This window comes from Ursus arctos, unplaced genomic scaffold (assembly GCF_023065955.2).
Source record: "Ursus arctos isolate Adak ecotype North America unplaced genomic scaffold, UrsArc2.0 scaffold_10, whole genome shotgun sequence".
NCBI lineage: Eukaryota > Metazoa > Chordata > Mammalia > Carnivora > Ursidae > Ursus > Ursus arctos.
This window is the reverse complement of record NW_026622764.1, coordinates 76,203,851-76,227,124: the sequence shown is the minus strand read 5'-3', so window position 1 is coordinate 76,227,124 and position 23,274 is coordinate 76,203,851. Positions and strand designations below refer to the sequence as shown.

Sequence of the window (23,274 nt, the reverse complement as noted above, 5' to 3'; positions counted from 1 at the left end):
CCCTGCTTGTGTTCCCTCTCTCGCTGGCTGTCTCTCTCTCTGTCGAATAAATAAATAAAATCTTTAAAAAAAAAAACACAGTAACTGTGCTGAATATAATTAACAAAGGACTAGTATTCAGAACATAAAAACCCCCACAGAAGACAACTTATAGCAGAAACTGACAGCTATCTCCTCAACAGTCACTCCTTCTCTTCCTTAGCAAAAAACTCGAATACGCAGCATGGCGTCCAGCTAAATAACATTTTCCAGTGCCCTGCCAGGACTAAGTTCAGCCAATAAGATGTCAACAAAGCTCGGGATAGGACTTCCTAAAAGGAGCTGATTCAGCTGGAAACATATTTTTCTTTTTTCCATGGATCTTCTTTCCTGCTCCCTGGAAATGGATATGGTGGCTGTAATTCTCCTAATCATCTTAGACCACAAGAAGACCTAGAAGATGGGAGACATCAGCTAAGAATTATAAACACAGAAATAGAAAGATAAAGAAAAAAAAAGCAGTGTTGGCAGCAGCACAAGCACCAGCACCAGCATGAGCCCCTGATGCTATCCTGGAGCCACTAGAGTATTCCTCAGATCACTTTAACTCCACACTTTATGCAAGAAAAAATAATCCTCTTTTAAAAGACACTGTTATTGGAGTTTTCTGTTACCTGCTGCCTAATCCAATCCAAACGATTACACAATGCAACAGAAAAGTGGCCAATGAACAGCAGGCCAGATATTTCACAGAGACGAAAGCAAAAATGGCTAATAAACATGAGAACATACTCAACCTCACTAGTAACCACTGAAATGCAAATTAAAACAATAAGCTATTATTTCTGAGGGGGAATGTAAAATGATGCAGACTTTTAAAAAATAGTACAAAAACAAGAGCTTGGCAGTTTGGGAGTACTGTAGACAGTGATAAACTTATGATAATCTAAAATGGAACATTCATTGGGAATTTAGAATTATCTGGAAAAGGTTTTGGCCCTGAACAGCAAGGTACGTAAAAGTTCACTCCTAGGTATTTATTCCCTACAGAACCTCTCCCACACACATATAAGGTCACACAAAGAAGTCCTTACAGCACTATCACAACAAACAAAAAAGAGTAACAATTTGAATTACATCAATAGTACTGTCAAATACATTATAGTACTGTCATATAGTGGTTTATAAGGCAGTTAGAGACTGAACTGGAGCTGTATTTACCAAAGTGGATAAACTCTGAAAACTACTCTGAAGAAAGCAAATAACAGAATATATACAATATATCATCTATATAAAACCTCAAAAACTCAAAAGTATGGTAGTTTTTACTTTCCTTTGTGGGTAAAGTGTAAAAACATGGAAGATAAGGACAAACAATCTTAATTTTGTGGTTATCTTTGGGGATGAAGAAGCAGAGGCCGTAGAATGGTATCTAAAAGGGACTCAAAGGAGGCTTCAATTATATCTATGACAGATTATTTTTAAGATTATATGTAAAATAGCTATATTAACATTCGTTATCCCAGGAGATGGGTACACGGTTATGATTTACATTGTTCTACATATTTCTCCATTTATCTGAAACACTGAATTTTTAAAATTCAATGATAGTTCAAGATACCTTGAACAACTCCAGTTAAAACCAAATAAAATTGGTGGATAAAATAGCTCTACATTTTTTTAATGTATTGCTGAGCTTACAAGAAATTAAGAAATTAAGAAAAATCCTCAGAAGCTAAAAGGAAAGCAAAGCACCGATCCAAAGATGAAAGATGGCACTTATGCATTTACCCTAGAGATACCTGCCAATCCCAGTTGACCCTGAGTTTCCATTCTGACAGCTGCCCAAAGGTAAAGAAGACACAAAATAAAACCAGAAACCTCCTAAGATGGGGACTAACAGGACATCCCTCCACATAAAACTGGGATCCTCAGAGTAAGGGTAAACCATCAAAAAACAAAAAGAAAAACAGAGAGTGAGGAAGAAAGAGAGGGAGAGAGAAACCTGCTAGTCCGGATCTTAATAATAGGTAAAAGAAGGAAAATTACTTCAGACAACTGATAACCATGAAGAGGCCTTCGATTAAGTTTCCTGCTTCATTTCAACAGGACCCATGTGGCCCAAAAACCTCAAGCCAATAAACTTAAAGTAGTCCTGTGTTGGTCATGCACCTAAGACACTTGGGAGTAATGCACCATAATCCAGGTTTCAGACTTTTCCAGAAATACTTCCAAGAGCTAATATTCAAAAACTTTTAAACACATGAGGAAACATGCCACCATGAGTCTGCAGAGTAACAAATTAAAAAAATCAAACCAACAAAACTCATAAATATTGGAAACATTCAGAAACACAGTACAAAATGTTTAAAAGAACTTAAAACTGTATGATGCAAACCTAATAAAAAATAAAACCTTTTGCATATCAAATGACACTATCAACAGAATGAAAAATCAATTCACAGAATGGGAATATTTTTTTTTTACCAATCATATCTGATAAGGGAGTAACAGCCAGAATCTATAAAGGATTCCTAAAACTCGACAACAGAAAAACAAAGAACCCAATTTACAAATGGGAAAGGACTTGAATATACATTTTTTTAAAAAGATTTTATTTATTTACTTGAGAGAGGGAGAGAAAGCACAGAGGGAGAGGGAAAAGCAGACTCCCTGCTGAGCAGAGAACCTGACTCAGCTCCATCTGAGGACAGATCAGGATTACTACCTTAGCCAAAGGCAGGTGTTTGACTAAGGTACCCAGGCACCCCTTGAATATACATTTCTCCAAAGAAGACATACAAAAGACCTGTAAGCACAGAAAAAGATTCGGAACATCACTTATCATTAGGGAAATGCAAATCAAAACTACAATGAGATTCTACTTTACATCTAGGAGAATGACAGGAAAGAAAAGAAAAGAAAAGAAAAGAAAAAAGAAAAGAAAAGAAAAAAGAAAAGGGTGGGAGGGAGGGAGAAAGAAAGAAAGAAAAGAGAGAGAGAGAGAAAGAAAGAGAGAAAGAAAGAGAAAAAGAGGGAGGGAGGAAAAGAAAGAAAGAAGAAAGAAAGAAAAAAAACAAATAACAGTTGTTGACAAAAATGTGGAGAAACTGGAACCCTTGTCCATTACTGGTGAGAATGTAAACGTAGTTTTTTTTAATGGAGCCACTATGAAAGACAGTATGGCACTTCCTCAGAAAACTAAACACAGAATTACCACATAAGACAGCATTCCACCTCTAGGTACATACTCAAAAGAATTAAAAGCAGGGCTCAGACCATACGCCAATGTCCACAGGAGTATTACTCCCAAAAGCCGAAAGGTGGAAACAACCACATGCCCACTGATGGATCAAAAAATAAACAAAAAGTAATAAATATACACATTTAATGGCATATATGCAGCCTTAGAAAGGAATGAATTTTTGATACATGCTACAACAGGAATGAATCTTGAAAACAATTTGCTACATGAAATAAGAAATAAGAAAAATGCCATATAATTCATAAGGTATCTAAAATAGTTAAACTCTTAGAGAAAACAAGTAGAATAGTGGTTGCCTGGGGGTGGGAGGTGGGGAGAAATGGGGAATTATTATTTAATGAGTACAGAATTTCAATTTGGGATAATGGAAAAATTCTGGAAATAGTGGTGATGGTTGTACAACTATGTGAAAGAACTTAAAAATGGTGAAAGTAAGGAGCAAGACAACACAACAGATCTCTAAGGAACAACATAACATGAGAAATTTAAATATTTATAAACATACACCTTGTTTAGACGGTAGTTACAGGGGTATATACAACTGTCCAAACTTGTCAAACAAGACACCCAAGATTTGTGAATTTTATTGTATATTAATATGCCTCAAAAAATGTTAAAAAACTCAATGGATAGATGAAAAGGTAGATTAGATACATTGAGGAGAAAATTGAAAAAACAGATACAAAAAATTATTCAGAATGCAGAAAGGCACAAACATTAAAAGTCTTGGAGGACAAAGTGAAGGTCAGAGCCCCAGGAAACTGACCTATAGAAACCATTTCACCCAGAGGTACCTTTTCTCCACCAAAAGAAACAGTTCCTGTCAGGCTGCTCTCTCCTACAGCTGCAGCTCTCTCAAATTCTTCACTCTCTCTCCCTGCACATTCATGCCCCAACAAAGGCTTCCCCATCCACTGAAGTTCCCTTATACCTTACCCCTCCACAACCTCTGTCAACAGTGTCTTCACTAACTCTTTTCAATTACCCCTTTGAGTGTTCCTTTGCCAGGATCTTGACTGACACAGCAGCCACTAAGAATGGGAAAAATAAAGATTCAAAAAATAATGCCAGGAAGTACTCCAAATTTATAAGTAAACTCCAAAATTTATGAGAAACACTAAAAATGGAAGTCAGAAAGTCCAATGAATCCAAACAAAATAAAAAAAAAAATCATCTTACTGATACCACAGTGAAACTGAAGAATTCAAAAATCAAAGAGACGATCTTAAAAACAGCCAAAGAAAAAAGACAGATAACCTTCAAAGAAGTAACAGATTGCAAGTGATTTCTTAAAGCAAGGAGAAACCAGACTAGAGAGAAAACAGAGTAACAATTTCAAAATACTGAAAAACAGTAACTATTAATTTAGAAATGTAGATCCAGGAAACATCTTTCAAGGATTAAAATGTAATTGAAGACATGTTCCTGAAAATAAAAACCAAATAAAAACTCTTACTACCGAAACACTCTTCCTTTAGGAAATTCCAAAGGATATGCTCCAAGAAGGAAAGTGATCCCAGATAGAAAGCCTTGAATGCAAAGGACTATGGACAAAGAAATTACTTATGTGAATAAATCTGAACAAATAGATATTTTAAAAATGATTAATTTGTGAAATTAAAAAAGATGATTAAGATTATGGACAATATATAGCACATAAATCAGGAGAAGTGGCTTTCAGTTCTTGTGCTATTCTGAGACAGTATATACAGATTAACCTTAAACTGAGGACGCATACTTAAATGTCTGCCATGGTCAAGAAAATAGAGAATATATACATTACAATATCAAAACTGTGGAATGAGAAACAAAAGATTATCAAACCCCAAAAGAAAGCAAAAGGAAGGACCATATACACATACACAAAATAAGATAACAAAAATATGTAACTTATCAGTAATCATAAATAAATATAAATAGACTAAACTGTAGATAAAAAACTAAGATCAGGCTGGATAAAAAAGAAAATCCAACTTCGTGCATACAAAAAACCCAAGGGCATAGGAAGGCTGAAAAGAAAAGTCTGGGGAAAAAAGCATACCAGGCAAATTGTCACCAGAAATTAATGAAATTGATATAACTATGATAACATCAGGAAAAAAACAGAATTTAAAGTAAAATATTACTAAAGAGAAGTGGGTCGTGTAATAATCATTAAAAGGTTAGCTGAAGTGGTACATAAATACACAGCCTCCAATATATACAAAACAAAAATGACAGAACTACCAACAAATCCACTAATATATCTCTGTCCATAACTGCTAGCTTATGGAGACAAAAGATTTAACAAGCTTAATTTAAGAGGCATAAATACCTTGCCCCTTTAACTGAATATCACAGTCTTTTCAAATACACACTGAATAAAAACTGACAACATGCTAGGCCATAAGGCATATTCAAACAAGTTTTAAATAACTGATATATATATAACACATTCTCACAAAGCAATTAACTCAGAATCTGACTAAAAACAAAACCTAGAAAAATTCAAAGATGGGGCACCTGGTGAAGCAGTCAGTTAAGTGACTGACTCTTGATTTTGGCTCAGGTCATGATCTCAGGGTCCTGGGATCAAGCCCCCAACAGACTCCCCACTCAGCCAGGAGTCTGCTTGAGGATTCTTCCTCTCCTTCTGCACCCACCCCAAACCCCTCAAATAAATAAATAAATCCTTAGAAGAAAAAAAAGAAAAAGAAAAATTCAAGGATGAAAAAAGAAACGATAATAGAAAACACTGACCCAAAATACTTCGTATCAAAAGTCTGTGATAAGCAAGGTGAGTAGAAGAGAAAAATGCATAGCCTTCAATGCTTACATTAGAAATTTAAGAAGGTTAAAACAAATAAGCAAAACTTTTAACCTAAGAACTCAGAAAAATAGCACCTACACAAAGAAAATAGAATGAAGGAAATAATAAAGAGCAGAAAATGATGAAACAGAAATTACATATACAATAAATATAAACGAAAAAAAGCCAAAAGTTCCTTCTTTGGAATGACTAATATAAGTGATAAAACTGCAAGAAGGGTGAAGAGACACAGAATTTAAGCAGGCAAGATTAAAGAAACTGTAACTACATAGGTCTTGAATAGTAAAAAGATACTGAAGGAGTAACAAACAACATTATGGCGATAAACTTAAAAACTTATGTGATATGGACAAATTCTTAGAAAAATAAAATAAAACTAACTTAAGAAGAAACGGAAAACTTAAACAGTCCTGCAACTATTAAATAAACTGAATCGGCTTAAATATTTTTTTTCCTTTAAGCCCCCGATCCAGATTTTACCAAACAGCAGGGAATAAATCATTCTAATCCTACACAGATTTCAAGAGAATACAAAAGATGAACACTCTTCAACCTATTTTAGGAAGTCAGCATATCATCACAAATATGCTGATACCAAAACCAGATGAGAACAGTATAAGAAAAGAAACTTACAGGCCAATCTTACTTATAAACAGAGAAGGAAACATCTTAAGACAGTTCACACACCAAATACAACAACTGATTTTTTTTTAATAAAAATAATAATGTATACTGTGACCAACTTAGTTTATCCCAGGAATGCAAAGCTGGGTTAACATTAGAAAACTAATGTCTTTCACCACATTAACATATTAAAGGAGAAAGGTATTTATCACAAAAAACGCAGAAACATGACTAAAATTTCAACAAAGTAGGAATAAATAGAAACTTCCTTAACAAGGTAAAAAGAATTCACAAAAAAAACCATAGCAAACATCACAATAATGTTGAGACAATAAAGGCATTCCCTTAGGGGCGCCTGGGTGGCACAGCGGTTAAGCGTTTGCCTTCGGCTCAGGGTGTGATCCCGGCGTTATGGGATCGAGCCCCACATCAGGCTCCTCCACTATGAGCCTGCTTCTTCCTCTCCCACTCTCCCTGCTTGTGTTCCCTCTCTCGCTGGCTGTCTCTATCTCTGTCAAATAAATAAATAAAATCTTAAAAAAAAAAAAAAAAAAGGCATTCCCTTAAACTATCCACAAGTGTCAGTATACCATCAGGGTCCAGTGGACTCAATTTTTGGAGTTTTTTTTTTTTTCCTTTAATAAGCAAGTTAAAAAAAAAAAACTATGTGTAATGCTTGATATTTTGTGATTTGTTCTTTCTCTTTCTTTCTTTCTTTCTTTCTTTTTTAGAGAAGGAAGGAGAGAGAGTGTGTGCATGCCTGGTGGGGAGGAGCAGAGGGAGAGGGAAAGAGAGAATCTTAAGCAGGTTCCATGATCAGCAAGGACCCCATGCAGGCTAGATCCCAGGACTGAGATCATAACCTGACCGAAATCAAAAGTCCTCCACTTAACCGACTGAGCCACCCAGGCGCCCTAATTTTTTTTTTTTCTTAGAGGTATTTCAAAGAGTAAAGAGAAAATTTTACTTTTAAAAAAAATTTTTTTTAAAGCTTTTATTTATTTAATTGACAGAGAGACAGCCAAGGAGAGAGGTAACACAAGCAGGGGGAGTGGAAGAGGAAGAAGCAGGCTCTCAGCGGAGGAGCCGGACGTGGGGCTCAATCCCAAAACGCCAGGATCACGCCCCGAGCCGAAGACAGACGCTTAACGGCTGTGCCACCCAGGCACCCCGAAAATTTTACTTTTTAAAAAACAGAATAGGGGCGCCTGGGTGGCGCAGTCGTTAAGCATCTGCCTTCAGCTCAGGGAGTGATCCCGGCATTCTGGGATCAAGCCCCGCATCAGGTTCCTCCCCTATGAGCCTGCTTCTTCCTCTCCCACTCCCCCTGCTTGTGTTCCCTCTCTCGCTGGCTGTCTCTATCTCTGTCAAATAAATAAATAAAATCTTAAAAAATAATAATAATAAAACTCATTCTAATTTGAAGTCATTTATGAACCCACCAGACTCCTTTTATAAGTCTAAGATTCATAATAGGATCTTAATATTTTTTTATATCTTGAGACATTTTACCATTTCACCATTCTAAGGACTATTTCATCAGAACTCATCAACTATTCCAACTATGCTAAGACTAAACTAACAACAAAATTAAAAAATAAGAAATGATGAAATCACCTAGAAAAGTAATGCAATAGCAAAATAAATCAACATTATTACATTAGCCTCAATTTTTCTTTTACTACATTGCTCAAAATATAGCACGACCTTTCAAGAACATATAAAAGAAATATGGACACCATATTCTTAAGTCTTTTTTTTTTAAGGTTTCATTCAATAGTGCTGAGAATTCAGAATTTTTAAATTTCTACCTATAAGAAAGAAAATGGACAAGGCACCATTATGAGGTGAATCAGAAGACGATGCACAAAGACAAAAGAACAGCACTCCAGACCTGCACTGTTCAATACAGTAGCCACCAGCCACATATGGCTGTTTAAATTAGTTTAAATTAAATTAAAAATTTAGTTACTCAGTTGCACTAGCCACATTTCAAGTGCTAAATGTTGCTAGTGGCTAGCACATTAGACAGCAAAGCAAATCCTATCACAGCAGAAAATTCTAAGGGACAGACTCTATAATGATGAAATTGATCATATAAATGTAACCTTAGACTCTGCGTCTACAGATGATGACATTCTAGATCACTGGCTCTCAACTGAGGCAATTTTGATCCCCCAGGGGATGTCTGGCAGTGTCTAGAGACATTTTTGGTTGCCACAACTGGGAAGTGCTACTAGTAACTAGTGGATTAAGGGTAAAGATGCTGCTAAACATCCCACGACACACACGTCAGACCACAATAATGTCAACAGTGGCAAGGATGAGAAACCTTACCCTAGTTTTCTCAAACACAAGAATCAATGAATAAACTATATACTTCCCAGGACAAAATGAAATGATGGTATTCTCATCCTGTCAGTCATTACACAAGAATTACCTCATTACCCAGTATTCTGTAACAAGAACCTGGATCAACTTTTTTACTAAGAGGATATGTGACACTGTTTTTTATTCTTACTTTTTTATGAGGTATGTGAAAAAAAAAAACGAACCTAATTGTTCATAAGTGGACAAATATTAAAAGGCAGGTGTGGATAGAAAAGTGATGAAAAATTCATTATCTTCATCATTCTAATTGGTGTTTATAAACCTAAAAAGGAAATTGATTATGAAGCAAAGAATTTGGCCATCTTCTCTTCATCAATGTTATGTGCCACCAATGTTTCCACAAGTATGTATTTTGATGACTCTGGTGCAAGAATCAGAATAACAAAGTAAAATCTGTACTTTTTTTTAAAGATTTTATTTTATTTGACAGAGAGAGAGCAAGCGCACCAGCAGGGGGAGCTGCAGGCAGAAGGGAAGGGAGAAGCAGGCTCCCCACTGAGCAGGGAACCCAATGCAGAGCTTGAAGCAGGGCTCGATTCCTAGACCCTGGGATCACAACCTGAGCCAAAGGCAGACAACTAACCGACTGAGCCACCCAGGCGCCCCAAGGTAAAATCTTTTAAAGATGCAGCAGTTGCTATCTAAATTAGTACATTCGGCATTTTAACAGTGGAAATGCAACAACCAGAAGTAATCACAGAATCTAAGAATTATTTGAAATCTGGAATCGATATTCACCAATCAGAAGATGACTGCAAAGAAACATATAGCCATACTCTAGATCTATGCTGCCCAAAATGGCAGCCACCACCCACATGTGGCTATTTAATTAATTAAAATTTTAAGTATTTTTTTAAAGATTTTATTTATTTATTTGACAGAGAGAGAGAGCGAGCCAGTGAGAGAGGGAACACAAGCAGGGGGAGTGGGAGAGGAAGAAGCAGGCTCCTACCGGAGGAGCCTGATGTGGGACTCGATCCCAGAACGCTGGGATCACGCCCTGAGCCAAAGGCAGACGCTTAACGACTGTGCCACCCAGGCGCCCCATAATTAATTAAAATTTTAGTTGCTCCACTGCACTAGCCCATTTCAAGCGCTCAATAGCCACACGTTGCTACCAGCTACTATACCGGAGAGTGTGGATATAAAACATTTCCATCAACCAGAAAGTTCTATCAGCACTACTCTACAAGAAATTTAATTAACTCAACAAATATTTATTGAGTGCTTATTCTAAGGTTGCCTTGATTTATGTGCTTTGATGCAATGTTATATATTAAAGTACAAAATAACAACTAACATTTATAGAGCACTTCCCATGTCCCAAGCACTATGCTAAACACTTTCTTTTAATGTAAATGAAATCATTTGATCTTTAACTACATGAGATAGGTACTATTATTTTTCTATTGTACAGATGAAGAAACAGACACACGGAGGTTACACAACTTGCCAAATGTCACACAGCTAGTCAGAAGCCAAGAAGAATCCAAATAGTCTGGCTCTAGAGTCTCTGTGTTATACTGCCTTTCACTTTCTAAATTTCAATAATTTTCCATGTGTGCTTACTAACATAAGCAACAGGGTGATTTTTCTAATATCTCATCTGAGTAGCTCACTATCATACTACTGCTGTTTTCTAATTAGTTCTCTAACCCCCGCCACAAAACCACAGGATAAAGACAGACCAGCTTTCTAACATTATTAATCTTATTCAAAGACTGGGGTGAAATAATTTTATATTAAAAAGTGGAAATATTACAAATTAGAATGTCATTTCCATTAACTTTTAAGGAAAAAGTTGAGAAATTTTGAGCTTCTACAAGCCATTGTAAGGCATTCCCAGCTTCCCCCAAATATGTATTCATTCTCCTTTCCCATAAGAATCACTGTGGCATTAAAAAAATTTTTTTAATATTAATTTATCCCCCCTACCCTAATTTTGTTCAGAATTTCATCAGTTCTTTGCTGAACAACTTCAACAGCCTCCTAACTGGTCTTCTTACCTTGCATTTTGCTTCCCTCAATCAGATTTTCACACATCGAATCACAGGTCTGTGAAGTCATCACTACTGGGTAAATTCAAGCTAAATTTTGTGGCAAATAAGGCCTTAAGATAACCCAGCGTCTGCCTATTTCCCTAGGCTCTTCTCGTAGTACTCCTTTCCTCATTTATTCGTGCATTTTTTTCATTCAACAAATATTACTGAGCAAATACTATGTGCAAAAACAAGGTCCTTGAACTAATACATATTAGAGTTTAGCAAGGGAGACCAACATTTATTCGTTAATCACACAAATAAATGTAAAATTTCAAATATGGTAGGTGTTACAAAAGAACTACATAGTTATCTAAGTGTAGGACAGATGAATCTCACCTTTCAGGGAAGCTAGGGAAGGCTTTCCTCAAAGTGACTGTGGAGAGACCTGAAGGATTAGGTGAAAGTGAAGAACATTCTAGGCAGAGGGGAAAGTATATGAAAGGTCCTGGGGCAGGATGAAGAACAGGAAAGTGAAAGACTGAAAAGAAAGATGGTGTGGCTGAGACAGAGAAAAAGCAATAGAAAAAGGGTTCTAAGAAGCTGAAAAGATAAAAACTTACTCAAAGCCTTGCAAAAAAGCAAGCAGTAATAAAACCTCAATTCAAACCTGCGTAATCGGTCTCTGAAACCTACCATCATACTCTAGAGGCCTTCCCCTACAGTAATCTGTTCATATATTTCAGTCCATAAATAACTACCAAATGCCTACTATATGCCAGGCAATGTGCTACATGCTTCAGACACGAGTCAATGACAAGCAAAAACAAACAGAACCCCTGTTCTCACGGAACTTACAAGCCAGTAGATGAATCAATCGTATAATCAAATAAATAAAATAAAATGGCAGGTATATATTGCTAAAGTAGATGATGCTATGAAAAAACAATTTAACCTAAGAGTGGTCAGGCTTCTCTAATAAAGTAAAAACTACATTAAGATCTGAAGAATTAAACGTTAAGTAGGCTGAAAGGGGAGAATGGTGTTCCAAGCCAAGGGAATGCATACACATAAGGTTCCAGAATGAGGGAGCTTCTCAAATGTAATGGACTGAAGCCCGGCAAGCTATAGCCTAAAGCCACCTTCAAGAGTGTGCGCCCTGTGCAGTGTCATAGGGCCCAACTCTCTAAAGGGCCCCATGCTTAATGTGATACGCTGTTTTACCATTTTGAAATTCTTAATAATTTTATTTTTGAACTTAAGTTTTGCAGGTGAAGCCCAATGGGACAAGGGAGCATGTATAGGAGCTGCGAAGACAGGATGGTGGCCAGGGACACATGCATGTGCCTCAAGGTCGTCTGGGGTGCTACGAGACCCAAGGTGGCTTTGGTCAAAGCTGGGCCCAACTAGCGGCAGCTCCAGGACCTCCCATGGGAAGCCACCTTGACTGCTCATGCCCCAATCCTGTCCCTGAGGCCCCTGCAGAAACATTAACTTTCCAGTCTAAGCACTGTGACAAGAACTCAAGTAGTAAACTTTGTCAGTAAATTACAGAAGAAAATTGTACAAATAGACGCTGCCATAAAGCATTTCAGGGAATTATTAGAATTCTTCAGAGTTTAGAGTCTCTGGTTTTCAAAACTTCTACAGCAAAGCAAGTATCTCCAGGCTTGGAAATAAAAATAAAAATTAAATTAAAAAATCACTGTATTCAACAGAAAAGATACTATTTTAGTATAAAAGCTCTGGACAGACCATTTATTAATCAGAAAAACAATTTTATTTTTCTTTTATAACTGAAGACACAATGGCAGAATGCATAAAAACACATCTTTAATTGTATGTAAATTTAATCATACATAAATCATTAAGCAAGCTACTTTTGGTTTCTTCTATGAACTCTACAAGTAACAAGAACTGTCAGAAGAAACATTAAAATACTGTATAAAGTTACAGCTAAAACTAAATTCAGTATGAAGTCTTTAAAAAAAAGTTCTGTAAGAATCACCAGCTCTAAAATTAGTATTAGTAAATAATTAATCAGAAATGTATCCCAAAGTTGTCACAGCCTATAAAATATAACTCTAGTAATAGCTGCATCAGTAGAAAGATCCTACTCAAAATAATTATAAAAAATTTACAATCTTGCATTTGCCAAGAGCAACTGACATCACTTTCAATTATACCAACTGAAAATGAACTGGCTAAAAGTAAAAATTTTGATGACCTAATGAATTTGTAGAAAAGCCAAAAATATCTTATGACCAATCAAGATTCCACATAAAATGTTCTTTATTATGTAAAATTATACTAACATACTCTTTTACAATTTATGTTTGCTCTTACCCAGAAAGCATTATTACTCCTATTATATTTCTGTAAGTATAAAATATAAAGGAAAAATATTTATATTTTAAAGACTTTAATGGTACCTTTTTCCTGCTTTTTCAACAAGGAGCCCCATATTTTCATTTCCATGAGGCCCCACAAATTATGTAGCCAGCCCTGGCTTGGAAACAAAGAAAGTAGACAGGAACTGGCTTATGGCTGGAATATGAGGCAGGGGCCAACAACCACGCTGAGCTTTCAGAACTCTATTATGGAAGCCAATAAAGATGGGAGAATGAAATGAGACACAGCCTAGTAAATCAGCATTCTACAGTTTTAAAAACCACCCTAAGAATGATTATGCACCTTCTAAACTTTGAAAGCCCCTACTCTAGAATATTCTCTTTGTCATTTTATAGTGGGCCTAATTTTTCCCACAATTATAAGTGAATAGAACTTGGCCTGAGAATAAATCCATATCCCTTCTCCAAAATAAAGTTTATTGGTTTTCTAATAGCTCTTTCTCAAAATACTTTTCCTTTTATTTGCTAGCAAGATTATGCTTAACTAGCACTGATTAAAGAAAACTGCAGAAATGGGACCTGACTTAGACTTACAAATGTAATTTTTATTCAGCCCCAGCCATCAGATAGCTTTTAATTTTCTTTGAGATAAATATAAAATAGTCAAGAAAGTAATCATAGATTTTAAAAATACCTGCAACATTCAAGTTTATCAGAATGACATATTAATTATGTGTGATTCAATGTTTTGTATTGTAAAAAATTCAAACTATATTGAAATGTAGAAAGGAATCTTTCCACTTCCAATCCCATTCTCTAGATACCCATTCTTAAAAGTTTAGTGTGTATCTTCCAATTCTGTTTCTATACATATACAAATAAATGCAGAGATTTTTTTATTTAGAAAGCAAAAACAATTATCATATATTCTGTCCTTCACTTTTTACCCTCAGTTTGAGGTTCTTTCCATGTCCATTTTGATCTTTTCATAAAAAAAAAAAAAAACGACCATATATTAGACCCACATTTCTTGAGTTCCAGAGGCTAACATATCACCAACTATCTACGAAAAAGTTGTAACTTTTTATACCTCCGCTAGCAGTAAAGCATAGTCTGTTTTTCCATTATCTGTTACTTTCACAATGTGAAATATCATTTTAATCAAAGTTCTGTTTTTGGACCATTCTTTTAATTTTCTATTCTTTTCTCATGCCAGCACTACAATGTTTCAATTACTGTAGCTTTCTAAAAAGTTTTAATTGTTTATTTTGCTTATTTTCTTACAGATTTTATTCTTATGTAATCTCTACATCCAACGTGGGTTTGAGATTAAGAGTCACAGACTCCATTGATTGAGCCAGCCACGTGCCCCTCAATTATGTAGCTTTTGAATAAATTTTAACAACTGTACATCGTCCCCTGAACCCTTCATTTTCCTGTTTAAAAAATGCTGTTATTCTCATATAACCATTCTTCCAGATATATTTTCTAATTAATTAGTCACATTTTTCTCCCACCTCAAAAAAGGGTGAGGCGGCAAGAAAAATTTTGACATTACATTCAATTTATAAATTAATGACAGAGGAATTGCCACCTTACCAAATTAATTCTTTGAATTGAGGAATACAGCCTTCATCTAATTCAGATTTCCTTTTGTATTCTTCAAATAAGCTATAGTTTTCTTCATAAAAAGTTACATGTTTAATAGTGTCCTATAATATATTCCTACAGTTTTTATAACTGAAGGAATAAGGTCTTTTTTTTCCGATTTTAACTTGATCATTGTTGATAAAAAGGAAATCTCACAATTGGTTTATTTGTCTTATATCTGGCCACGTTACCAAATAACTGTTTTAATAGTTCTTTTTTTTTTTTTTTTAAGATTTTATTTATTTGTCAGAGAAAGGGCGCATGCACAAGCAGGGGGAGTGGGAGGCAGAGCGGGCAGAGGGAGAAGCAGGCTCCCCACTGGGCAAGGAGCCTATTATGGAACTTGATCCAGGAACCTGGGATCATGACCTGGGCTGAAGGCAGCCGCTTTACTGACTGAGCCACCCAGACGTCTCACTATTCTAACAGTAGTTCTATTAGTTTAATTTCCTTGGATTTCTTTTTCTGGATATCACCTGTGAATAATCATCTTCTTTACTTTTCTTTCCAATATTTGCACTTACTCCTTTTTCTTATCTTACTGTATCAGCTAGGCCCACCAAGTGTTAAGTAGTAATTATATTATGACTCCCTACTTTACTCTTAAGAATATCACCATTTACTAGTGGTTTGAAAGAACTTTATTGTATTTTTTAAGTCAATTCCTAGTTTATTGAATTTTTAACCATAAAAGGCTGTTACATTTTATCAACTGCCTTTTGGGTCTCTATGGATAATTTCAAAGGTCTTTTCACATTTCTCTGGATCACTGGCTATGTTCCAATTAGTGGAGTATGACACAAGTCCACCTGCAAAACACACATTTAATTGGGCTTTAATTAAAAATTCTCCACTAACTAGTTTTTGGAAAAAAATTCTTAGTGCCACTATTCTAATATCTAGTGTCACAACAGAGACAAAAGGCAAAATTGAAATAAATAAAAACGGGGGCGCCTGGGTGGCTCAGTTGGTTAAGCGCCTGCCTTAGGCTCAGGTCATGATCCTCATGTACTGGGATCGAGCCCAGCGTCAGGCTCCCTGCTCAGTGGAGAGCCTGCTTCTCCCTCTCCTCCCTGCTCATGCTCTCTCCGCTCTCTCTCTCTCTCTCAAATAAATAAAATCTTAAAAAAAAAAAAAAGATAGAAAGAAAAATACTTACTCAATATAATGCATCTTTCCAATAAGAAAAGTAAATGCTACAATAAAAATTCTTAAATTTATGATGTTCATTATTGATTACAAAAAAATAAACATACTGTACCGTATACACAGGAGGGGCTCAGGAAATATCTACTAAATAAATGCACAAGGGATGCCTGGGTGGCTCAATCAGTTGAGCATCCCACTCTTGTTTTCGGCTCAGATCATGATCTTGGGGTCATGGGATTGAGCCCTGCCTCACTGGGCTCCATGCTCAGCAGGGACTGCACTTCTCTCCTTCTGCCCCTCCCCCCACTCATGCTCTCTCTAAAATAAATAAATCTTAAATGAATAAATACTCAAATACTCCCCAAGCATATGGTATTCAGTTCTCTCAGGCCTTCATACAAATATATCCCTCTAACTGGAATACCCCTCACCCAATGGAAAACTCCAACTTGTTCTTCATTGACTACTTAGGTTAAGGATCGCCTGTTCCAAGGAGGCCTTTCTAGGTCCCCAACTCAGTCTGAGATAGATGTCCCTCCTCTGTATTCTCAGAGCACTAGCATATACTTGCATTATGTTACCTAACAACTGCTAATAGTTTTGCCTTTCTCCCCCATTAGACTATGCTTTCCTTGAAAACAAGGTCTTTCTCCTATCTCCTTAGCATACATAGCATTATGCCTAGCAAATATATACAGAAGAAATGAACAGCCAGAATGAATGAACAGCCAGACTTAACTACAAATCCAAACCAGCTATAGGACCACAGGCAAATCACTTACCATCTCTGAATCTCAGATTTTCTTTATAAAGTTTATTATCTGTTCTATTTACTTCACAGGATTGATGTGAGAATGAAATAAAAATTTTTTGTATCTCACTACGATTTTGCAGATGCTTTCAAAAGAGTAACCAGATTCCACTACAATAAAAACCATGAAAACCAATAATAAATCTCTCTCATTAAAGCTGCATTTACATTTATTAAATCCATTTTGGTTTTAAAAAACAATTATAGTAAATTATTTTTCTGTGAAGTATCAGTTAACATATGTACTCTGCACTACACACACTCACAAAGGACAATCCCTAACAATTCAAGCAAGCCAGGAAAATAAACCCAAGCAAATTCAAGAAAATAAAGCATTTTTCAGGTTTACTGTTCAAACAAACAATACTAATACTAAAAGAACACTAAACCTTTCCATTATGATGTCTCTAAAATCAAAACACATCCTACATTTTGTATCTATTCACGCACACACACAAAACGGAAACAAACTTCCTTTACAATTCATCCACAAGGAGGTAAATAAAGAAAAGCATAGGAAGATATGGATTATACAATTTTATTGATGTAAAAAAACACACTTTAAAAATTATGTGTGTACTTCTTCAGGGTGGGAGCAGTTATGCAGTCTCAGAACAAGGTCCCTGTCACCCCTTCGTCTGCGAGGGAAGGACCATCTCTGTGAAGTTCAGATATAGTTTTGTTAACCCTGGGGCCTACCAGCCCTATGTACTCTCTATGTTGGATGTGTTTATAAACGTAAAATTGCTCTCAGCATTGTAGAGGCTGTGTTAGTTTTGTGCTGGTCCTACTGATTTATAACATTATCCACAAATAAATATTTACATGGTAACAAAGAAACCAAACAAATGAAAAAGTAAAAAAAAAATAAAAATCATGTATGTACACCCTTATACACCTAGAGAATTTTTTAGATTTATTTGAGAGAGAGAGAGTGCATGCACCCACCCACCCACCCACCCACCCACACACACACACACACACAAGCAGGGCAGAGAGAGAGAACCTCAAGCAGACTCCGCGCTGAGCACAGAGACCAACTCAGGGCTCCATCTCACGACCCTGAGATCATGACCTGAGCCAAAATCAAGAGTGGGATGCTTAACTGACTGTGCCACCCAGGTGCCCCACTTAGAGATTTTTAATATGTGTACTCAATAAATATTCTTGTCTGAAAAGGCAATGGGAGCTGAGGGAACTTTTACTTTCCCCATACCTCTTTCTGCAAAGCTTGAACTTCTTACTATTCAGAAAGGTATCTGCAAGATTTTTTAAATTAAGGATATTTACAGTATTCTCATTAATGTAAAAAAAAACTATATAATGAGTATTAAAAAAGCACAGGAAAAAAGGTATATTCAAACTTAATATGGATTGCTTAGGGAGGAGGGACTGAGAGTGGGGAAAGGAAGAAGAGGGAGATTCACTTCTTATTCTGTGTAATTTGTATGCTGTTGCTATACTTCAAAATAGTATGTTCCAGTATTACTGCTATAATTTTAAATAACAGGAAATGTGTCCACAACACCAAATTTTCAGGTCTATAACCTGCTAAATTCATGCAGTCAGAGAGAAGACTCAGAGAGTCAGGGAGAAGACTCTCACTGATAAGAATGTTTGCACTGAAGTGTGGTCAACTTTACTTACTCTAGTATATATTTAATATACTCTCAAAATTTTAGGGTTAGGTATCTTAAGCAAAAGTCAGTAACTGGAATCTTTTTTTGCAGAAGAAATGTTCAGGACCTATTTAGATAATTTTCCATCTGCACAATGCTTTCAGAATAGATAACTTCACTTGCACAGCTGCTAACCTACAAAAGTCCATCCGCATTCTAGTTTGTTCACCTTCAAATTTATTTTCTAGAAAGTAACCTCACTGTCTTGAATCAGAAGACTAAGCAGTATGTGCAAGCATCTACAGAAAATACTCCTGTTACTACTTGAAGTGGGGGGAGAATCACTATTTATGTTGAGATCTATAAAATCAATAAATATCTTTTTCATTCTAAAGGTCTAATACACTATTCGGCAGCTTATCCAATAACCTAAATAAGACTGAATATGGATATCTACAGTGAAATAACTGCAATATCCAAAAACACATTTCAAAATTTCCCATCAAGCAATAAAACATTAGCATTTATGGTATTATAATATGGTGACTCTGAGAAGCAACATGGCTTAGTAAAAAATTTTTTTAAGTTCCAAAATAGGAGTCTGGTGATCTAGGTTCTGGATCGCTCTTCTCACTAATCTGTTCTGTGACCTACCTTCGGCAAGTCACTTCTACCTCTTTGAACCTCAGTTTCCCCATCTGCAGAATGGAAGGGAGAATGCTTAGACCAGGTTCTTATTTTTCAGGGTCTCAATTTCCTTAGAAACGCCGATAAAAGCTATAAACCGTATTACCAAAAATGTATGTTTGCACCAAAAAATTTGCTTAGAATTTCCTTCTGATATCCATTGTGCACTAAGACCTCTGTACTAAAAGATGTCTTGAGATTATTTTGCACACTAAAACTCTATGCCAAATTTCATAAAAGAAATATATGGATACCAAATGGAAAAATTAAACAAAATGATTGTAAAAGACATCATTAATTACTTTGAGTCCCAAAACATATTAGCAACTAAAATATATAGCAATTTCCTATAAACGAGATTTCCTCAGATGGATATCCATCTGACCCACAGATGGATAATGCTAAAATCATTCGTCCATTTTAAAAATATTCTAATGCTTAACAGTTGAAGATTTAACAGTCTTAACTATTTTCAAATGAACTAATTTACTTGCTTTCTAGTCCCACTACCCTTTAGGTTAAGAGTCACAAACTGGTAACACACAAATTTGAGTTGGCGTCCCCACTCTACCACTTTCCTTGCAAATTTGGGTAAATTACTTAGCATCTACATGTTTCAGTTTCTTAGTCTATCAAATGAAAATGAAAGCAATAATAACCACCTCATAGTAAGAATTAAATAAGGTAACATACATAAAGCAACTGGCATACTGCCTCACACATAGTAAGCACTTAATAAATGTGAGCTGTTATTTCTAATAATAAATTGGAATACAGCTTTCAAACGACAAATAATGCAGTAATTGTTACTCTTACACATTTGTGGTCCACATTTGTGAACAGTAAGTGGAAACTTCCAAAAACAAATTTCCTATTAATTAATGTTATTAAATTAATTAAATTAATGTTATTAAAATAACATTTTTTTTCAGTACTATTCTCTGGAAAGATTTAGAAGTATGTAAACGAGGGGCGCCTGGGTGGCACAGCGGTTAAGCGTCTGCCTTCGGCTCAGGGTGTGATCCTAGTGTTCTGGGATCGAGCCCCACATCAGGCTCCTCCGCTATGAGCCTGCTTCTTCCTCTCACACTCCCACTGCTTGTGTTCCCTCTCTCGCTGGCTGTCTCTATCTCTGTCAAATAAATAAATAAAATCTTAAAAAAAAAAAGTATATAAATGGGTATCTACACAACATATATAAGAGGTGGTGAGGTAGAGCGGAAAGGGACCCAACTTTAGGGCCAGACAGATCTGAGTTCTGAACCTAAATCATCAACTTAGTAATTATGTAACCCAGGCCACTTAAACTCTCTCTCAACCTTGTAAAGCTGCTGCAAGAATTAATAAAGTATGTAAACCATCACACACAGTATCTGGATGTAGTATGCACTCAATAAACAGTACTTACTGCTATTCTTCTCAGCTACTCCCTTACAGACGATAAAACCAGCTTTGCCAGGGAAGAGGGACGGTACTGGTACTGGCAAACACAAGCGCTAATTAATATTAAGGCTGGTAACAAAAAACACTAATTTTATCTTATCAATTTAAGAACTAAGGCAGTGTTTTTTGGGGTCACATACTCCTTCCAGAGTCTAATGAAAACAGGGTCCCTGGCTCCTAGAAATGTTTCAGATATTTCAGGAAACACCACCTCAGGGATTTTAAGAACCTGTATTAAGGAGAATACTAGCTAGTTTTTTCTGGACTTAACTTGGAAGAGTCTGAAAACTTTACTCAGTTTTGTGACAAAATGATTTGCTTAGCTTTGCTCATAATGAAGCAAGTAAACCCTGCTTTTTATTAGACTTCCCAATTTCGTTAAATTTCATGAGCTATCTGGTGTTGTGTGTGAAAACAAAACTTGATAAGTGGAACTACAAACTAGGCTAGAATCAGTTCAAATACTTTTAAACGCGATGCTCGAACATATAATCCAAGCACCGAACCAGAAAGAAAAGTCAAAAAAACAAAAACAAAACAAAAAACCCAAGAAGCTAGCTGTATTCGATTCTTAGAAAGGCTGGATCAATTCAAGTAATCAACCGAGCCTCCAACTTCCAAAAAAACATCTACAAACACGGAAATCAAAATTTACAAAAACAAGACTGAGCCAGAAAATACAAACACAGTTTACTGGGTAAACAACATACTGATCAAACTGTTTACCATACAGGGTTAAGAATGAAGTCAACGAGCACCTTAGATTCAGCACTCCTTAATGCGCGACCCACAGGGAGCTTGGAGCTTAATAAAGTTTTGCCCCAGTGACCTTGGTCCCAAAGATTCCCCTCCCTCCCTCCTGCCGGTCCTTCCACGTGCTGGCGGCTGCGGTTACCCCAGAGATGGCTGCAGGTCAGAGAAAGAGCTTGAGGACCCGCGTGCTCCAAGGGAACAAGGGTAGCTAACAGCATCTGGGCTAGGCCATCTTCCTGGTACCAACTCCCCAGCGGCGTACACACTGCCCCCGACCAAAGCCCTGCGGGGATGACCCGGACCTCACTCCCCGCACCTTGCTCTCGACCTAGTCTGCCGGGCAGGGTGTACGGTGAAGACCGTGGCACAGGAAACCCTCTTTCCTTCAGCACCATATTCCGTCGTCCGGCTGGAGTGCCAGACACCTAGGGGGAGCGGACAGCCCACGAAGAGGGGGGAACGAAGGCAGAAGGAAAGTAGGATGAAGAATCCTGCGCCACGCCACCGCCACCTCCTCCACTTCCAAGGCTCCCTGGAGGCCCCTGCCGGTCGCCAGCCCAGCGGGCGGGAAGGCCTAGCACGGCAGGGCCAGCCAGAGTCCCGCAGATGCTGGGGTGCGAGTGTCGCGGTGTACTCACCATCAAAACTTTGGCCGCGTTCTCCAGCTGAGCGATCACTTCTGGGGGCCCAAGCGCCGCCGCCATCATGGTCTCTCTTCAATGACGCGCCATGCGCTGCATTATGGGAGCGGGCGCCGCGGCCGGCCAATCGCCGCAGCGACCCCGGAGCCTCACGCGCTCCCAAAGACCGTCGCAGCCGCCGTCGACGCCGGCGTCGCGGCCACCGCGGGCCTGTCCTGGCCGCCGGGTTCTGGGCGGGAAGGAGAAGAGAGTGAGTTGGGCCGCCTCGCTGGGGCGGGAGGCGCCCGCAGTCCGGTGCCAGGCAAGACCCGGGCGGTTGACCTAGACGGTGACGGCCGCGCGGGGCAGGCGGCCGCGGCTCCGGGCCCGCGCATGCGTGGTGTCCGGCGCCGGGGCCTTTCGGCTTCTCCAACCCTTGTGCCCGGGAGCCGCTGGGTTCCCTCCGCTGTGAATACACCCCGCCCCATCACCAGGCATTATCCGAGACGCCGGCAGGCTCTCTGTTCTCTACTCTTCACTCCGTCCACCCCGACCCCTCCTTTCACTTCCACGTTCCACGCAGTGTAGGATCACACTTGGAACTGCTCTCCCCACTTCCTCTCCTGAGAGTGCGCCGCCTTTAAGAACATCTCTATCCTCCGAGTCCTAATTCTCTGTCCCTCCTTGCCAAAAAAAAAAAAAGGAACATTCCAGGATAGAAATGTTCGTTTTCTTAATGGGAGGTCCTGCAGGAGATTCGTCCAAATTTATCTGGACAGCAGATCATTGCGAGCTCTTTTCAAGGGCTGTGTCATACTGAAAAGTGAAAAAGCAGGAATCCTAACCTTGACCTGCCTGCTTCTTGAATTCAGAAAGAACTCATGGTCACTCGTTTTGTCGGGTTTAAGGAAGTGGTAATGGTAATGTTAGTAATGGAATCCATGTTGACAGGTACTTTATATAGTAATTCAACTTTCCCTTCAGTGCTGCAGTCTCCTTTACAAAATCCAGCCAAGTAGTCATGAGAGGAGCTATTTCAGTATTCAAACCTGCTTTAACTATTAGAAAAGATGTTCAGAAGAGGGGATTATTTTGTTTTGAGCTGACATCTACTTTCCTATAACTTCGACCTTTTGATGCTGGT

At 37.6% G+C, this 23,274-nt stretch overlaps 1 protein-coding gene across 1 annotated transcript in view; it reads right to left on the bottom strand.

Moving 5' to 3' along the window:
* XPO4 (exportin 4) overlaps positions 1-22,299 on the bottom strand; it is a 121,240-nt gene extending 98,941 nt beyond the window's left edge. The window contains exon 1 of the mRNA XM_026492962.4: positions 22,149-22,299. Within this exon, the coding sequence (XP_026348747.1) occupies positions 22,149-22,217 (69 nt within the window). The 5' untranslated portion in view covers positions 22,218-22,299. The remainder of the gene's footprint in view (positions 1-22,148) is intronic.
* Between the last annotated feature and the right edge of the window lie 975 nt (positions 22,300-23,274).